The following is a 20589-nucleotide window of genomic DNA, read 5'->3' as shown; positions in this document are numbered from 1 at the left end:
CATAGGGTGAGCAGAATAGATGTTATCTATAACCTACTTCAGATTACCCATGAAATCAACTTAATTCATGGAGATCCTTACATATGTTAAAAGTTGTGAATGAAACCGAAATAACTAAACATGAGTATTCACAGTTTGGGCATCCCTTCAGCAGCTGGCTTTTGGCCATGTCTCTTGTTTGTGTCATAATTCCATCACCTATGTCATTTTCATTAAGATTTGGAATGAATGGAAGCATCTATGGAATGTGAGTCTGTAAATAGTATCTTTGTCTTTCACAAATTTTTCTACCATTTTAAATAATGCTTGCTGTGTTCTTAGTCGCTCTACATAGTATAGTTGTTTTTATAGGGATTTAACAAAAATTGAGGAATGTGAAACAGATGGATTTGGAAGCAGGTATCTTTGTAGGTTTTCACTTGTAGAACAGATGTCATAATCTCTTCTGTTATAGAAAATTTCCTAATTTTACGTGTGAGCAATATTAATATGTAAGAATTAACCTAAGCTAGTATTGATAAACTGCTTACACATTTCTAATACCCTTGTTGTTTTTTTTTAGGGTTTTGAAACATTAAGAGAGGTGGTCTCATTGTTGCTTGCGGATAAGTGTCAGGAGCAGTGTCTCATGGGGCTCTAAGGAGGTAGTTTGTTCAAGGCATTTCCTAGCATGTTCTCAGATCTTTATTTTGAATGAGTTGGAGCAAATTTCAAAATACTGAATAGATTCATAGCATTTCAGGAAGAGGCTTTTTGTCCACTCCGTTGAGAATTAACACATAAAAAGCAGCAAGATTTTTTCCTTTTTTGCTCAAGGCAGAGAGGGAGCATAGAATTGTTATTAGTTGCTGTTGATGTTATTATGAATGGAACAGTTTTGGAGCAGAGGTCCTTACCTCGGTTTTGCATATATTAATTTGAAAAGGATCAATGGACTGAAGCTTAGGTATAAGACTGTGGTTTTAATTTTTAATTTTGTGATTAACTTTTAATTTTGTGATAGTGTTGTAGTACAGTTTGTCTAAGATTTGTAAATCTCCTTTTGCTGGGTGGAGTTCCTTGTCTTAGAATGGGAGAAGATGAGATGATTGGTTTGTGATTACTGATATTATCACCCACAGCACAAAGAGAGAATGTCATATACTTTGCATAAGAAGTCCAGATTGTTGTCCATGGCTTTTGGAAATTTATTTTCAAGAAACTGTGGAAATCACTTTGGGATATAATTATCATTTTTAGCTAGTGTTTGTATTTCTGGTCTTCCTAATTCCATTTCTTGTATAAATATTATGATTTGTGACAAATTAAACCTGTGAATATAGAATGGGTGGAAATTATGTCTTCAAAAACAAATGGAGAGGGGGTAGGAAGGGAAGAGGTTGAGGGGAGGACGGGAGGGGGAAATGTGATTGTCTTCTTGGAACTGTACCTATGGAATGCATACAATCTGTCCTTTTACATAAACAAAAAGCAAACAAAAATACTCTACAGGGAAACAGGCATTGGGCAGAGAAGTTCGGGCGCTGCTTGGAATGCTCTAATAGCGTTTTAGAATGCTTGAGTCTGAGTCCTGTCTCCACTCTCAATTCCAGCTTCCTGCTAATGTGTACACACAGTAGGTAGGGCAGCCGGTGCTGGCTCAGGTGCCCGGGGCCCTGCTACCCATGTGGAGGAGTCGGAAGTAGTTCTGAATTCTGAATTTGACCCAGTGCAAATGGGGAATGAATCTGTTCCTAGAAGCTTCTCTCTTTTTCTGTTCCTGTGCCTCTTTTCCTGTCTATTTTTTTAAAATGAATAAAAATAGAAAGAAACCCCCACAGAGGATCCCAAATAGTTTTCTATTAGTAAAGAAATTTTTAAAGAATTACTAGTCAGAATCTGAGAACAGGTAGGAAGCTTTTTAGTTTGAACTCCTTGGCCTCTGAACTAACTCCCCTTCTTCAAACATTTCTTTTAAGAGTGTTTTTTTTTTTTTTAACATATTACCATGTTTTTGTTACCATTTCACCATTTTTATCTTTAGTTTTATACCTTTAATTTTCTTTAGTTTGGATAAACCATCATCTTACCATTTTTTAGTCTTCATATCTAATTATTTTTGGTTTCTTTACTGTTATGACAGTCTCTTCAGAAATTCTCATAATCTGTTTTTTGTCTCAAGGAAAACCTGTCTGAATACACTTTCATTAGTAAAACATTAGGTTTTATGTTCTTCCCAGTTTTAAATCATAATTTTACTTTTTACATGAATGAAATGATGTGTACTTTTTTAACTGAAGTAGCATAATTTGTACATTCTTATAAGTTATGGAAAAGAAAACTTAGCTGATAATATGTTTGTATTTATTCTCAAATCTTTGAGTCAGTCAATATGCAATGGAAAATTGTGCTAAAATTTTGAACTTTTGTAATGTCAAACAATAATGCTTTGCCAGTTCATTTTGCCTTTTTCTTTTTCATTTTACCAGTGCTACTGTAGTTTTCAGGGAAATTAAATTTTTTAAGGGGGAAAAGTGTGTTGACAATGTAGTGCCAACATGTGGTGAACCCGTTGGTCCAGAGTGAACACAGTGCTATAGCGCAGACTAGAGGCTAATTGTAGTAACAGCAGAAATATTGTTTTCTTAATTTTTTTTTTAAAAGATTTATTTATTGGAAAGTCAGATATACAGAGAAGAGGAGAGACAGAGAGGAAGACCTTCCATCCGATGATTCACTCTCCAAGTGGCCGCAATGGCCGGAGCTGAATTGATCTGAAGCCAGGAGCCCGGAGCTTTTTCCAGGTCTCCCCCGTGGGTGCAGGGTCCCAAAGCTTTGGGCCATCCTCTACTACTTTCCCAAGCCACAAGCAGGGAGAAGAATGGGAAGCAGGGCTGCCTGGATATGAAGCGATGTCCATATGGGATCCCAGCAAGTGCAAGGTGAGGACTTTAGCCTGTAGGTTACCACACCGCACCCTGTTTCCTTAATCTTGAGGGAAGCAATTGCCTTTTCTTTAAAAGCTAAGAGAAATTTAAGCTTAAAATGCAGTTCTGAATTACAATACATTTCCAAGGTTTTATGTTTGTTACAATAGCAGCAATTATTAGTTTTATGATGATGCATAGTTACATGCTTCTCTAAGACAAATTTGCTTTGGATATGAAATCCCTGGTTTTCTGATAAAATCTCATTTAGAACAGAAAATCTTAAATGAATAAATCTTTTGCTTTGATGAAAATAAAAATAAAACATTAAAATATAAATCACACGAAGAGCTAAAGGTTAGCTTTAATAAAATGGACCCTTTTGCTGTGCCATCACCAACCACACACACACACACACACACACACACACCCCACAGAAGTAAATGATGGTGTATTTTCCACAGCTTTGGCTGCTACTTGTGATGCCTGCAAGTTCTGGCTGCAGTCCTGGTGGCTCTGATTCTGACTCAGCAGGTGATAGCTCACATGCTTGGGTCCCTGACAGCCACATGGTAAACCCAGAGGAAGTTTATAGCCTGGTCCACTCCTGACAAGTAGAGAGTGAACCAGTGAGTGGATAGAGGAACTTTTGCCTGGCCTGGCTCTGGCAATTAGAGGGCAAATCACTGGATGGAAGATGTTCCTGCCTTTTTAGTAAACAAACAAACAAAAAAACCCCAAATACAAAACAAACAAAACAACTTAAAAGTTATAGTTGTGTGAAAATTTAGTGATTAGTTTGCAATTAATGTATTAATATTAAGTATACATTTGCTTTCAGAGTCATGAGCATCAATAAATCAGCATGAGTCCAATTAACCTTTGTTAGTTATTAATTTGAAAATTATTTATATGTGTGAAAGGGAGAATTACAGAGAGAGAGAGGAAGAGAAAAGGGGAGATATCTTCTATGTGCTGGATCACTCCCCAAATTGTGTAAAGACTAGAGCTATGCCAGACTGAAGCCAGGAGCCTGCAGTTACTTGGGGGTCCTCTGTGGCGGTGCTCAGCACCTGGGTTGTCTTTCGCTGCCTTTCCAGTCACATTATCAGGGAACTAGATTGAAAGCAGAGCAGCCAGGACTCGAACAAGTGCCCACACAGGATGCTGACATTGCAAGCGATGGCCTGCGCCACGACTGTGCCACAAGCTTGATGCCAATCGGTTACTGATTTTATATTCCTAGTATATACATAAGCATTTCTAACCATTGATTTTTCCTAGTTCATGTTTTTGTTTTAAAATATTTCAAACATGTAAAAAAGTTTATAGCACAAATACTAACCAGTTATATAAACCTAAGCCTGTTTATTTTGTATTATTTTAGAGATTTAATAACTGCCTTGAACACTTAATCTATGTATGATTCTATTTATATAGTCAAACTTTGTGCTTATTTAAAGCCAAAACACACATAATACTATCTTGTGAAGTTTTTAAAACTTTATATAGTAGTATGCTAACTCTATGTATCTTTCTGAAACTTCCATTCCTTTTCTTAGATTCAACAACCCTAACCCTAGCCCTAACCCCAACTCTTTCCTCTGAATATAATTCTGCTGAATGAAAATGTACAGCTCACCCAATTATTGGAGTGGCAGGTTACAACAGCAGAAGCTTTTTTTTTTTTTTTTGAGAAAAGCAGAGAAAGGAGTAAACATGTGAGAAAAGATAACTTATTGAAAGGAGATATTTATGTGACAAAAATATAGGTTGGCTTTAAAGAAAATTCTGGCTAACGTGTTTTTGAGTAAAAGTAGAGACATTAAAAAGCTAGATTTATTTGTGAATTTTCAGTGACAATAGGCAACAGAGAAGAGTCTGTAGCCACTAATACTTGGAAGTGATGGAGGTCAAGTTTCCTCTCTGTGGCTATCTCTTGGAAGTTTCGGAAAGAGCTCGTTAGGTTTTGCTGCCCTGGCTCACGAATGTGTCAACAGCTAGAGATGGCAAGTCTACGGTTGATGGGGACTCCAGGAAGGCTTTGCTGCTTGTCTCATAAGTAAAGCCAATTCTGAGTTTTGTTTTGTGGCCCAGAAGCCTGTCACGTGGAGACTTCAATAATCTTTTAATTGTTTGTAGGACCGTAATTGTTTACTGTAACTTAATTAGCTCTGTAGGATATGGAGCACTATGTCAATTTTCTAAATTATTTTTATGGCGTCGCTGGAGGAGCTTGTGGGTTAATAGCCCCCAATGTCCTGGAATTCTGCCTTTTGAGAGATAGGCACAAAGTGGACCTAATGATAGGATCCCTGGGGAGTGATGCTGAGGTTAGGTCTTTCTGGATTTGCAAGATTTGGTCTGCATCTCTTGTTTGTTTTTTCTCTTTTCAAACACAGCATAGGTTGGAGGAGAGAAGGCTTAAAGGGATCCATGGTAATTTGTACAATTCTGTGCTTATTTTCTCCCCTGCTTTACTTAATCACCCTGACTTTAATTACCCCTGCAACATTTGTGCCTATTGATCTCTATTCACCAGCCCTTGGCATAGTATCTGCCATGTACTAGCCATTTAGTGAGTATTATATGAATGAATAAATAATGAACTAGTATTAATGGTTATTTGCCTATCTATAAATAAATAAATTGGATTTCTATGGTTTGAATTAACTTTTATGTAAATTGCAGCTTAATTCAAGTTTCATGTATTCATGATGAATGCAGAGTTATTTTTGGGTAGAGTAAGTAGATACTTTCAATAACAAGCTCATAAATGCCAACCACGACCGGTTGATAGCAAAAGCTCTCATTTGTGCTGTTTGTGATTTTTTTTTGCAAATTAAGGCCCCCACCATGGCTGATTTCCAAGCACTCTCAGTACTGCATGGAATGCAGAGCTGCAATGAAATGTTCAGGACTGGTTCTCATGAGTCAGTGAATGGCACTGAACCCTTTAATGCCTATGTTCTAACGGTACAGTATTGTTTATATACAAAGATTGTGCTAATGATACACATTCTTTAAAAAGAATGTGAACTAATTAAGGTAATGTGATTAACTAAAAAGTAGAAACCAAAACCGTAATCCTCATAGGTCAATATAATAGAAGAATTTTCTCGCTGATGCGAAGTCCAGACCTGTGTAGCTGGTCAGGGAAGAGCCGCTTCTGTGTGCTCTTTCCCGTGCACCTTCCCAAGGACCTCTTGTTCTGTGGTGCTTTGGTGACCAAGGTGTTGACAGAGGACCATGAAAACAGTTTGTGGAAAAAAACACACGAATCTACGCATGCCCTTTGGCCAGCATGTAGTCCTAGGTCAGAGCCATCATGGGCTACAAGGGAGACTGGGAAATATAGTCCTGAGATTCTAGAAAGAATCTTCTTTAATCCTCTATTCTTGTGATAGAATTATACTGAGTAAATTGCACCATTTCACCCTATTTCTTCTCTGATAGACACACACATTTATAAGCAAGTTGGCAATCACAGTCTAGTGGTATCCCTTCTTGGTGTGTCACCTGGATCACATACTTGACTTATGGTTTTAATTGCAACTTTCTTTAAACTGTAATCCTTCTCTCTTTAAAATGGATTCATTCTGTGTTATCTCTGTTTACATAAAGATAACAATTTTATAGACCTTCATAATAACTTATATGAGTTTATACACTTAACATTGTTTTGTTGTAGTTGTTTGTTTTTTTGCTTTTTTAGTACAACTGTTAGGTTGACCATTTTGTGATTTCTAAAATTTACTTCTCCTTTTTTTTTTAAAGTGTTTTTCTTCCTTTTAGTTTTACTAAGGATGTTTATGCAATGGAGCATATAATAATACACAGCAAATTTGTAACTAGTCTCTTGGTATATACTATATAATCTGGAATATTTTAGGGATCAAAAGTAGTAGTACCTTATAATTTTGAATCTTTGGGCCTACATGTCTTTAAATAATTGTCAAGACCAGCAAAAACAAACAAACAAACAAACTTGGTCTCTAACCATGCAGAGTTATAGACATACACATCCCAATACATTTTCAATAGCATTTATTAAGAAGTAGAATTGAGGGTCAACTTAATTGCTCACAATGTTCCATGAGATAAAATCCTGCGATTTTATTACCAAATTAAATTTTCTTGTATGGAAATCAGATTTACCTTTAGTAAGCAGCAATAATTTCTTAGGCAATTAGTGGAAAAGTCATTTTACAGCAATTCTGCGTGTGATTTATGAGAGATGGTTCAGCATTAACAGTTGTAAGTCGCTGTGTGTAAGGGGCTCCTGGCGAACGTGCCAGTTCCTTCCTACTTCTTAAAGTGAGTGAAGTTAGGATTCCTGAGATTTAAAGATTAACTGTTACTCCAAGATGATCGAATAATGAATGTAAGACAATTTTGGTGTTAGAATATGAAGATAGTAGGAACTAACCATTTAGGAGGGGATGGGGAGAGATGAGAAAAAGAAAGAAAGCAAGCAAAAGCAAAAGCAAAAGCAATAGGAACACCCCAGAGGACACCCCAGAGCCTGGAGAAGGGATGGGATGCTATCCTTCACTCTATGCTTGCTTAACTTGTGTTACTATTTACTGGCTGTTAACTCATTGGGAAAATGAAGCCTGTGATGCATCCAAGGCCTTTTCTCATTTTAACTACACAGAAGTGATAGCGTTTTCCTGGTGAAGTGATACGGCCTCTGGACTTGCTGAGCCCTAGCTTGCCATGCTGAGGGGCATGGAGGCCCCATGAAGTTAAAGATCCGGGAATCTGTGCCCCAGTTGAGATTCTCAAAACTGACCAACATCATAGTCACTTGAAAGAATGGGGGGAAAATCGGTCACAGATTGCTGGGCTGTTGTTCGGAGTTTTTTTTTTTTTTTTTTTTTTTTATTGTTCCTTACATTGTATTATGTAGTACAGTTTTATAGGCGCTGGGGATTCCCCCCACCCCTCCCATACCCCTCCCCCCATGGTGGATTCCTCCACCTTGTTGCATAACCATAGTTCAAGTTCAGTTGAGATTCATTGCTTGCAAACACATGCCTAGCATAAAGTTCAGCGTCTTATTGTCCAGATAAGTTCAGTGGCCTCTTGGGGAGACCTTCTATGGTCTGAAGATAGGTCTAACAGAGTAAAGATCCGGTCAGTTAAAAGCCCCAACAAGGCCTCAGTATCAATATACAACATTATGGAATTAATTGACATAGTAATGGGTAGACAATATGTTAAAAATAATGCAAGTTCCATTCTTTGAAACATCTGGGTTGAGACAGTATCAATGACAGGTTCAAAAAATAACCAACAACCAAACAAAAAATTACAGGTTAAATCAAGGCAAACATGTGGTATCTAATCTTTTGGGATTCACTCATTTCCCTTAGCATTATAGTTTCCAGTTGTGCCCATTTAGCCACAAAGAACTGCATTTTGTTTTTTTTAATAGCTGAGTAGTATTCCATGGAGTAGATGAACCAAAGCTTTCTTATCCAATCTTCTGCTGATGGGCATTTCGGTTGCTTCCATGTTTTTGCAATTACTGATTGTGCTGCAATGAACATAGGGATGCATGTTGGTTTGTCGTAAAACAGGTGTTTTGGATATATTCCTAGGAGTGCTATTGCTGGGTCATATGGTATGCAGATTTTGAGTTGTTTGAGTGTTCTCCAGACTGATTTCCATAAAGGCTGTACCAATTTGCAGCTCCACCAGCAGTGGAGTAGGGTTCCCTTTTCCCCGCATCCTCGCCAGCAAGCGTCGTTGGTGTTCTTGTTTATGTGGGCCAATCTTACTGGTGTTAGGTGGTACCTCATCGATGTTTTAATTTGGATTTCCCTTATTGCTAGGGAGCTGGAACATTTTTTCATATGTTTGTTTGCCATTTGGACTTGTTCCTTTGTGAAATGTTTGCCCATTTCCCGTGCCCATTTCTTGAGTGGTTTGTTTGTTTTGGTTTTTTGGTTGTTTTGAAGTTCTTTGTATATCCTGGAAATTAGCCCCCTATCGCCTATGTCGTGTGCAAAGATCTTCTCCCACTCTGTGGGTTGCTTTTTTACTTTGTTGATTGTTTCCCTTGCTGTACAGAAGCTTCTTAGTTTGATGAGGTCCCATTTGTTTATTCTGTTCTCAACTGCTATTGCTTTTGGTGTCCTTCTTAGAAAGTCGGAACCTACTCCTAGGTCTTGCAGGGTATTTCCTACATTTTCCTGCAAGAGTTTGAAGGTTTCTGGATGTAGGTTTAGGTCTTTTATCCATGTAGATTGGATCTTAGTGTATGGTGATAGATGTGGGTCTATCTTTTTGTTTCTACAGGCTATCAGCCAGTTGTTCCAACAACATTTACTAAAGAGGCCTTCCCACTTGCTTGAGTTGTCATTGGTCTTTTTGTCAAAGATTAATTGGCTGTATTTGTGTGGGTTCCCTTTTGGTGCTTCTATTCTATTCCATTGATCTTCCTTTCTGTCTTTGTGCCAGTACCAGGCTGTTTTGATAACCACTGCTCTATAGTATGTCCAGAGGTCCGGGATTGTGATTCCCCCTGCTAACTTCTTATTTTTCAGGATGGTTCTAGCTATTCGTGGTTTTTTGTGTTTCCAGATGAACTCTTGAATCATTGTATCCAGTTCCGTGAAGAATGTTTTGGGCAATTTGATTGGAATTGCGTTGAAAATGTATATTGCTTGTGGTAGTATAGACATTTTAATGATATTGATTTTGCCTATCCAGGAGCACGGGATGTTATTCCATCTTTTGAGGTTTTGTTCAATTTCCTTTTTAAATAGTTTGTAGTTTTCTTCGAATAGGTCTCCTACGCTTTTGGTTAAATTTATTCCCAAATACTTCATACTTCTCTCTGCTATTTTGAATGGTATCCTGTTGGTTAGATCTTCTTCCATCTTGATGTTATTTGCGTACACTATGGCTGTTGATTTTCGTTCGTTAATTTTGTACCCCGCCACTCTGCCAAACTCTCGTATAAGTTCTAGCAGTTTCTGTATTGAGTCTCCTGGTTTTTCTATGTACAGGATTATGTCATCTGCATATAGTGAAAGCTTGACTTCTTCGTTTCCTATACGTATGCCTTTGATTTCTTTTTCTTGTCTTATGGCCTCTGCAAGTACCTCTAGGACTATGTTGAATAGCAGTGGTGATAGCGGGCACCCTTGTCTTGTTCCAGATCGCAGTGGGAAGGGTTCTAGCTTTTCTCCATTCAGTATGATACTGGCATTGGGTTTTTCATAAATTGCTTTGATTATGTTGTGGATTTTCCCATCTATGCCTACTTTGGCTAGAGTTTTTAGCATGAAGAGGTGTTGGATTTTGTCGAAAGCTTTTTCTGCATCTATTGAAACTATTATGTGGTTCTTGTTTTGCAGTTTTTGGATGTGGTTTATAACATTTATGGATTTCCGAATGTTGAACCATCCCTGCATTCCAGGGATGAATCCTACTTGATCCGGATGAATGATCTGTCTGATGATTTTTTGAATTCTATTGGCTAGGATTTTGTTGAGAATTTTAGCATCAATGTTCATCAGAGAAATAGGTCTGTAGTTTTCCTTCTCTGATGGTTCTCTGTCCGGTTTTGGGATTAAGGTGATGTTAGCTTCATAGAATGAGTTTGGGAGGGTTGCTTCCTCCTCTATTGTTTTGAAGAGCTTGTAGAGGATTGGGGTTAGTTCTGTTCGGAATGTTTTGTAGAATTCTGTAGTGAAGCCGTCTGGGCCTGGGCTTTTTTTCGTTGGGAGATCTTTGATGACTGTTTCAATCTCTACCTCGGTTATGGGTTTATTTAATTCTGCAGTTGCCTCCGGACTGAGTTTTGGTAAGTGGTGGGAGTCCAAGAACTTTTCTATTTCTTGGTGGTCCTCAAATTTGTGGGAGTACAGTTCTTTGTAGTAATTTCTAATTATTTTCTTAATGATTGCAGTGTCTGTTGTTATGTTGCCTTTTTCATCTTTAATGCTATTGATTCTCACTTTCTCTTGTTTTTTTTTGGTCAATCGGGCCAGTGGAGTGTCTATTTTGTTTATTTTCTCAAAAAACCAACTTTTTGATTTGTTGATTTTATGTATAGTTTTTTTGATTTCTATTTGGTTTATCTCCTCCCTTGTTTTGATGATTTCTTGTTTCCTATTGTGTGTGGGACTCTTCTGCTGCTGTTTTTCCAGATCCTGGAGGTGTGAGGTTAGTTCCTGTATTTGGCGTCTTTCTTGGGCCTTGACATGGGCTCCGATTGCGATGAATCTACCTCGTAGCACTGCTTTGGCGGTGTCCCACAAGTTTTGGAATGTTGTATCAGAGTTTTCATTGGTTTCCATAAATTTTTTGATCTCATCTTTAATTTCTTCTCTGACCCATTGTTCGTTTAATAGCATATTGTTCAATTTCCAAGAGTGCCTATACTTCCTGGGGAGTTTTGAGTTGTTGATTTCCAGTTTCATCCCATGGTGGTCTGAGAGGGTACATGGTATGATACTAATGTTTTGGAAGTTGTTTAGATTCGCTTTATGTCCTATCATGTGGTCGATTCTGGAGAAGGTGCCATGCACCGCTGAGAAGAAGGTATAGTCTGTGGCCTTAGGATAAAAAGTTCTATATATGTCTACTAAGTCCAGTTGTTCTATTGTTTGTGTGAGCTCTGTTGTTTCTTTGTTGAGTTTTTGTTTCGTAGACCGGTCCATTGTTGTTAGAGGTGTGTTGAGATCGCCTACAAGAATTGTGCGGGTGTCTATGTCTTCCCTTAAGTCTGTAAGTAATTGCTTTACGTAAGTAGGTGCATTAAGATTCGGTGCATAAACATTAATGATGGTGATTGCTTCTTGATGGATCATTCCTTTCACCAGTATAAAATGGCCTTCCCTGTCTCTTTTGATGTTAGTTAGAATGAAATCTATCTCGTCTGAAATTAGGATAGCTACCCCAGCTTTTTTTTCTCGTCTATTGGCGTGAAATATCTTTTTCCATCCCTTCACTTTCAGTTTCTTTGCATCCTTTCTGGTTAGATGCGTTTCTTGTAGGCAACAGATGGTTGGGTCTTGTTTGATGATCCATTCTATTAATCTCTGTCTTTTGATTGGTGAATTTAGACCATTTGTGTTGAGAGTTAAAATTGAGAGGTTGCAATTTTGCCCTGCCATGTGATTGTGTTGTGTGTGTGTTGTTGCCTATGTAATTGTCTTGTTGGTGCGGCCTTTAGTTTGGAGACCTTCTTATTTGCCAACTTTGTTTGTGATTTGCCTCCTTTTTGTCCGGGACTAGCACATTTCTAAGGAGACTTTGCAGAGCTGGTTTTGTGTAGACATATTCTTCTAGTTTTTCTTTGCTATTGAAGTATCTGATTTCGTTCTCATATACAAATGAGATCTTTGCTGGGTAGATTATTTTTGGTTGACAGTTGTTTTGTTTCAGGACTTGGAAGATCTTTGTCCATTCTCTCCTTGCTTGTAGGGTCTCTTCGGAGAAGTCAGCAGTGATTCTGATGGGTTTTCCCCTGTATGTGATCTTTTCTCTACTTCGTACTTGTCTCAGGATTCCTTCTTTGTCTTCATTGGAGTAGAACTTGAGCACCGTGTGTCTGGGTGAAGATCTCTTTGGATCATGTCTGTTGGGAGTTCTCTGTCCATCCTGTATGCGGGGTGGATTCGTGTTCCAAGTGTTTTGGAAGTTTTCCTGTATAATTTCATCGAGCACTGCTTGCATCCCAGATTCTCTTTCTACTCCCTCGGGGAGGTCGATGATCCGAATATTCAATTTTCTAAGGTAATCCTTCATCTCTTGCATCATTTTATTAGTTTTGCTGAGGTTTGTCTCCAGCTGTTTAATTCGCTGGGCACTTTCATTTTGTGTGTCTTCTGTTTCAGAGATCCTTTCCTCTGCCGCATTTATTCTGTTGATGAGGCTTTCAATCTTATTATCTTGGGCATCCAGTTTGGTTTTGATTTGTTGTATTTCGGTGATTATGCGGTTCTGGAGGTCTTCCAGCTTTGTGTCCACGTCTCTGAGAGATTTTAGCATTATTTTCATCAATTCCTTTGTTGGTAACACTTCCATGTCTTCATCTCGTATCGTCGATATTGATAATGGCTTTTGGCCCTTGTTTGGTGGGGTGCTGGCTCTTTCATCTGGAGCACAACTCTTTCTGGTGGTTTTTCCCATTGCGTTGGTGTATTCTGGTGAGGCAAATGGACCCGTGTGTTGAGGGGCTGTCAGGTGCTTTCCTGTAGAGATTGGAGCCTGTAGGCGTGGTGTTGCCGGGCGTGGTAATTTTCAAGGCACCGTTGGTGCGTTCTCAGGGCCCGGGGCTGTAGAGCACCACCTTGGGGGCCCAGTGGATTCCAGGCACACTCTGGGCACCTCTTCTACAGGTGTGACACCCCAGGGCGTGGCGGGATGGAGGCGCTCTCTGGGTGTGCTCCCTTCACGGGAATCCGCAGGGCGTAGAAGGTTTTATGTGCTTTCTCCCTGCGTTCTCCGTGTCAGGGACTGCAGGGTTTTTCAGAGCCCACCTGGTGCGTCTCCCACACACGGGACTGTGGGTGAGGCACTTTCCAGGCGTGGCTCTTATGCAGTGAATCCACCACTCGTGGTGTGTGGGTGTTCAGAGCCCCTGCTCCCGTGTGGCTCCCCCACACAGGCCCTTAGCGGAGGAGTGGCCCAGGCGCCCTGTTATAATGACTTCACGGCGGCAGGTTCGCACCGTGTCAGTTTGGTGCAGGAGTTCTCCTGACACCTGACACCTGCGCTACGGAGGTGCTGCTGCTGCAGGCGGGGCGCCCAGCCCGCTCGGTGCGGCGTTCAGAGTCCTGGTGGTTTCAAGCACTCACCAGGCAGGATGTGGGGGACTCCAGACCCTCGCCAGCTACCTCTGCGCACCGAGCCGCACTGGTCCCCTCAGCGCAGGAACATCCGATGCGCCTTCCCGGGGCCCCCTCAGCCACCAACACAACACCACTGTGCGTAGTTCCACACAGACCCAACAGTTTCGGCCGTCTGCTCCGCGTTCTGAGGCTGGAGCCTCAGCAGGGGGCAAGAAATGCGGAGGCTGCCACGTCAACCCCCAGCTCACCAAACGTCCGGCCGCTGCAGTCTGCCTCCACCGCTGCCGAAGGCCTCCCGCCGGTGACGATCCCCCTGATCTCCCCGCCTCCGAGCTGGCCGCGTCTCCCGTCAGGCCGTTTTCAAAAGTGACTCAGCAGGTCTGGAGTGGGATGTCGGTTTCTCTGCCTTTGCCCTGCTCCGTTCTCGTTGTTCTTCCGAGTTGTGTGGATCTTTTTGGCTCCACACTGTCCCAGGGAGCTTCATGGACCTCTCCCTGCGGTTCCCTGCTGTTCCTCTTTGCTGCTTCTGTAGCGTTCTATCCCTCTCTCACTAGACGCTCCCTCACAGCCTTCCTCCTACATCGGCCATCTTCGCTCTCCTCCTGTTCGGAGTTTTTAATTCAGTTACTCTGGGGTGGAACCTGGGGTTCCACTTCTAGTAATTTCTCAGGTGTTTCTGATGCTACTGTCCCAGGGATACTCGTTGAAAATCTCTGCTCCCAAAAGAATAATATGTTCTCTCTGATATAGGCAACCTTCATGCAAAATACAAGAGGAAGAGATATATAGGTAGACACGTAGATACATATGTGTATCTAGAGGAACTGTGTAATGTTGGTCAGTGTACCGTGAAGTGGAGATACAGCGCAGGGTGCATCTCTACTTCGGAATAAAAGATGGACTCCCAATGAACTGTTAAGTATATATCTTTTTTTTGGTAAAGATTTGCTTTATTTCTATTGGAAAGGCGGATCTGGAGAGAGAAGGAGAGACAGAGAAAGGTCTTCCATTCACTGGTTCACTCCCCAAATAGCTGCAATGGCCAAAGCTGAGCCAATCTGAAGCCAGGAGCCAAGAGCTTCTTCCACATCTCCCACATGGATGCAGGGTCCCAAGACTTTAGGCCTGTCCTCCACTGCTTTCCCAGGCTACAAGCAGGGAGCTGGATGGGAAGTAGAGCAGCCAGGATACGAACCTGTGCCCCTGTGGAATTCCAGTGTGTGCAAGGCGAGGATTCTGTGACTAGGCGACTATGTTGGGCCCTGAGTGTATCTTGACAATATGATGCCGGATTTTCTACCATTGTCTGTACTTATAATGTCCTGATATACTTAGATAGAAGATTAATGGACTTGTGACTGTTGAAGAACTGGAACCATTGTTATAGGGGAGAACAGTGAGGGGTGGTAGAATGGAGGGAGAAAGTGGAAGAGGAACTCCCTGAGCTTAAGGAATTGTGTCATGAAAAAAAAAAATTAAAGGAAAAGAAAACCGCTGCTCTCAGAGAGGCTAGCCTTCTCGTTAGTGATGCAGCAAAAGCTTGGTTGATAATAACTGTCTCACAAACTCTTTGTGTTTCATTGCTATTTTTCAATACTTGTGAGCAAGACACATTCCAGATCAATTTATCTATTAGAGGAATCTAGCATAGGTTATCACTGTAAGATAAATAGTAATCTGTTTAAAACAGAATATTGAACTTCAAACTGTATTTTGCAGCAGTTCTGTGACTTTATATTCAGTGTGCCCTTTGCTTTTGAAAGTGATCTGCAATGCCTGTATTTGGCACAAGGTGGCGGCAAAAGGCTGAAGATTTTGACGAAAATTTGATTTTTTGGAGACATATATCTGTTTTTTAATGTATGTTCAAACCAATCCTAGTATAAGAGATTTGAACTATGAGGTATTTTTTAAATGCATGAGATACTAGTATTTTTACTTTAAAGTATTTTCATATTTACTTTTAAGAACATATGAGGGCACTTTAAGAAGTTCCTGGAAAATAAAATTCATACAAGCTTTTCTTTGATGCAAAGGAGCTTGGATTCCGTAAACAGTTTTTCATTATACCAATTTTGTGAGCTTTGTAAAGATCTCTCTGTTGATGTTATTAATGACTAATTCTTTAGGAAACTGATGAAAATCTTATTGAGATTGCATTTTCTACAAAAGAATCTCAGGTGACTTCAACTTAGCAAGTGTACAGGGGTGGGGAACATTTTTTCTGCCAAGGACTATATGGATAATTTCAGCAACACTTGGACTATATAAAATTAGCAACATAAATACCGACTTATTGCAGATGCATTTTCAATCCTGCATCTGTTTGTCTTGGCAGGGCTTGAATGCATTCTTGAGTTGTATAAGGCCGCCAGACCAAACATTCCACATACTTGCTAGAAAAAATATCTTACTGTTGTTTAATCATAAGGCCCCATGTAAGTAGAATATTTAGTTCTTGCCCCCAGGAAACTTAAAATTTAGTTGGAGGAAAAAAGAAATGTATATACAATTTAATGAGAAAACAAGACGATTAAAATGAACAAGTATATAGTTGAATGTACAAACAAGACAGATATTGTTAACTGAACCAAGGGGCAATTAAGCAAAAAAAAAAAACCACAATATTTGAAAAATCTTTCATTGTAATTATTTATGTTGTTATAATTCCTTTTAGATACTTGAAAAAAGTGACACTTTAAGAGCTTTGTATGATCCCGTTTTTGACATAAGTAACACATCATCAATTACTTGCAGAGACTCATCTTTTTTCATGATCATGTATTTTTAGTTTTATTGATACATGGGAAACATTTTTTTTCTTAAGAGGGCAAGGATTTTAGGGTTCACACAAATATTAATTATAATGTTCTTAGATTTCTTGAATCTGAAAAACACATTTATTCAAAAAGCAGTTGTTGACTGGCTGCTCCAGGGAAGTGGCGGGGAGGAGATTGGGAAAATGCTGTTTAAAGGGCTAAAGTGGGCAGATATACACAGAGAAAGAAAATGTAGAGAGATCCTCCATCTGCTGGCTCGCTCCCCTGATGCCCATAACAGCCAGATTCAGAGCTGTACCCATCTGAAGCCTGGAGCCAGGAGCTACTTCAGGGTTTTCCATGTGGGCACAAGGTCCCAAGGACTTGGGCTATCCTCTGCTGCTTTCCCAGGCCATAAGCAGAGAGCTGTATTGGAAATGGAGCCACTGGGCCAAGAAACTGTGCCTCTATGGGATACTGCTGCCACAGGGTGGAGAATTAGCCTTTAAGCCATGGCGTTGGACCATCTTATTTTATTATTAAGGAAACTAACTTCTATTTTAAGTGTAAATGTTCAAAACCTTCTTGAAAGTTGAAAAGTTTTTAATTTTGGAGTTGGTGTTTAAACCCAACTGTTAAACTTCAAAATGCATTTTCTGTGTACAACAGCACGCCTATAATTTATACAAAATAATTAAATGCAATGAACAACTAGCAATTTGGCACTCTAGTTTGGTCTTTCTAGTGTCAGTAAATGTTGTCTATTTCATTGTAATTATTCTGACAAAATGAAAAGAAAGGATAAATTATTTAATTGGTGGTGGCAGTTCATCTGGGTTGCACTTTAATTTCAGAGAGCTAATCATGCAATTTTTTGTTGGCCTGAATTGTCTTCTCTGTGTTTTGTTTTTTAACTCTCAGGAACAACTAATTTCTTCCCTTGTGTCTTTTTGCACAGGTCATGTGGGTATGTAATTTGTGCCGAAAACAACAAGAAATCCTCACTAAATCAGGAGCGTGGTTTTATAACAGTGGGTCCAATACAGCACAGCAAGCTGAGCAAAAGGCTCTTCGAGGATCGCGAAGTGAGGAGGCGCCTCGGGAGAAGAAAGCAAAGCTGCATGAGCAGGCCCAGTTCCAAGGACCCCCAGGTGACTTATCTGTACCTGCAGTGGAGAAAAGTCGATCTCATGGGCTCACAAGACAGGATTCTATTAAAAATGGGTCAGGAGTGAAGCACCAAATTGCCAGTGACATAGCTGCAGACAGGTAAACATTTTGTTTAATCTTTAGGTAAACGTATTATTTTTCCTCTTCATTCCAAGCAGAAATAAAAATACATGCAATGCTTAGGAAAACTTAAGTTGCGTAAATGTAATCTAAGTGTCCATGTGTTTATGTAAGTGGTCAATGTGTTCTCCACGCCTTGGGTCATCATAGGGTTGGATCGCCATAAATTTGATGTGGGAATGTTAGGTTTTCGGAGTTCCTAAAATACATAGGTTAAATAAAACAGAGAACTTAGGGGATTGTTGTTCTAGGAAAAACAAACTGGTGTAAGAGAACGAGGAATGAAGTGGTGGTTGGTGACACGTCGGAGGCCGGATGGATGGATGGGATTAGCTGGACGTGGGATTTAAGAGAATGGGGGAGTGATGACGTCTCCAAATGTCCTATCCTGGGCTGCAGGGTGAGGTGATTTTCAAGAGCAAGTAAATGCATATCAGACAGCAGGCATACGGTGAAAGAGTTTGTGAGTTTGGCACATTTATTGTGTTGTATACAATTCTGTTGTAGCTATTTTGTTGTAGCTAGTTCTAGGTTCTCCACATTCCATGTGTTACATATTTAAAAAATAATATTTGGTTTCCCTGTGTTTTCTACTGCTGTCAGGAGAGAAGAAATATTTTTTATGGTATTGTTATTTTTCTAGGTGTCATTCTTTTGTTTGAGTGGAAAAAATTTTTTTAAACCTCTGATTTATGCCTTTTTTATTGCCTAACACTGGCTGGCAGATACAATTCTTTGTGAATATGCATGGTCAAGCATTGTGGAAAGTCAGGCAAAACAAATTTAAATTGCACTTATGGCATAGTGAGTTCTGAGGGATCAATAATAACATGATAAGGCAGAACTACATTAGATAAGGCACACAGCCATCACCCTTTGTCACTGCCTTAGGGGAATAAGATGATGGGTACATCAATTCTTTCTAAAACTAGTAAAAACAGAGCAGACCATTAACCGTATCTTTCAGGGGAGTGGTAGTGATTTCATGGCTACAATACTGTGGACATATTTCAGAGCAAAGTATTAGAATTCCAAGAATTTTAAGGTAAGAAGATCATCTTGGGTTACTAGATGAGCAATCCCAGGTACTACCTGTAGGGGGAGCCGAAGATGATTAGGTTAAAGGAAAGAAATAATGGGTTCATTAAGAATTGGATCTTTCTGGCAATTGTTCCAATTTTATGGAGACGTCTGAGACATACAATGGTTGCCTTTACCCTCGCATTAAGAGTTCAGAATGGAGGAGACCTATTAGGATGACGTGGTGGACTCACACCCTTTCCTGAGAAGGGAAGTCCACAACCCCCAGGAGCCTACGTGGTGGTATACATTCTTAGAGTCAGAAGGCGCTGCTACTGAGGGAATGGCAAACGATGAGGCAATGTGCAAGGGACCCTGGTGGTACCCACTACGGGAAAGTCAAGGTGTGTGAAAAAAAGCAGAAGTATAGTGACCAGAGCAGATATAATTTTTAATAAGTGAATGAATTCCTACAATGATTGATGGGAACATAGAATTTGTTCCTTGAAACTATGTAGCTTCATGAAATGATAGCTTTCTTTGGAGATTAGAGAAGCAGGTTTAGAAAGAATAAAAGAAGATGTTGAAACATTAAGTCACAGATGTTGTTTATCAGAAAGTTGTGCATGTTAAAAAGTCAATACTGAAAGTTTGTGAATAATCAATTCATTGTTAAGAAGCTAGAAGTATATGTCCAACCTTTGAAGGAAGGGATAATGACAAGCACATAACTTTTAATATAGCTGTTAGTGCGTCTTACTGACAAAATATTAGCCTGAGTGAACAGCGGGGTCTGACCTAACAGTGGGGCCTGAGCATGTAGTAGTCCCTTGTTAAAATCTTTTTCTTTGCTTGGTGTTTTTGGCTATTGTTACTTATGAATACATGGTCTATGAACTTAAAGTATCCTATAATCATATTCTTCCTTTTTGAGCCTCACAAAAGTCAAACCAATAGCTCCTTTGTTTTTTAAAAATTACTTTTAGTCAGCAGGAAATTAGAGTTTAAAATCTGACTTGGTAGATATGCATAGAAAATTGAATTGCTTCTAATATTATATATATAATTGGCAAGTATTTTCAAGAAAATTAAATTGCCTTTGCAGGAGCAAGGAAAAAACTTGCTTTATTATTTTTAAATGTAGGTTCCAGTAATTTAAAAAATAGACCTTTTCACCCCATAGAAAGTGATTGGCCGACCATGGTCCTGGACTGATTTTGGCTTACATAGAAATGAAATTTTATTGGAACCCAGTCAGCCTTATTTCTTACCTATGACCGTTTGCAGCTGTAGTTGTGTAGTTAAGTTAGCAGAGAGACCACGTGGGCCTTCAAGACCCAGATATCTGCACTATGAAACATTTGCCAATCCTTGACATGGGCAAGGTCAGCTCTCCCGGTGCTGTTGAAAATGTTCACGTCTTTGCTGTCTTCTTTTGTCACCATTCAAATAATTTCAGTTGGGCACATTTCTGCCTCATCCCCACTTTCTCACCCTCTCTTGGCCTTTGTCCTTCTCTTTGTTTTCTCTCTGTCTCTCCCTTTTTTCCTGCCACTCTGCACCTTGCCAACCCCACTGCTCTTCTTACCAGATGTGTCACTGAGATGGGGCTCATGACAAGGTGTATAATTCTAGTTTAAAGTGTGAGTAGCTCATTTCTTCATGGCCACTCAGAAACTGGTGGCCTCAAAACAGAAGCTTCAGTTTAAGTCTCTTGTACCTAGAACTGTGTTTGAGAAATAGAAAAATGTGTGACGTCTTCCGTCTTTGCGGAAGTTTCTTCTAGAGTCACATGCTTCT

The 20589-nt window shown here is 39.7% G+C and overlaps 1 protein-coding gene across 19 annotated transcripts in view; it reads left to right on the top strand.

Annotated features, from left to right (window-relative positions):
• LOC121167605 (regulating synaptic membrane exocytosis protein 2) overlaps window positions 1–20589 on the top strand; it is a 471939-nt gene that overhangs the window by 111664 nt on the left and 339686 nt on the right. For all 19 annotated transcript variants that reach the window (XM_040997123.1, XM_040997128.1, XM_040997111.1 and 16 more), the window contains one exon: window positions 17438–17748. In XM_040997123.1, the coding sequence (XP_040853057.1) occupies window positions 17438–17748 (311 nt within the window). The remainder of the gene's footprint in view (window positions 1–17437; window positions 17749–20589) is intronic.

This window comes from Ochotona curzoniae, unplaced genomic scaffold, assembly GCF_017591425.1.
Source record: "Ochotona curzoniae isolate NIBS_2020 unplaced genomic scaffold, NIBS_Ocur_1.0 patch4, whole genome shotgun sequence".
NCBI lineage: Eukaryota > Metazoa > Chordata > Mammalia > Lagomorpha > Ochotonidae > Ochotona > Ochotona curzoniae.
This window is presented reverse-complemented; position numbering and strand designations above follow the sequence as displayed.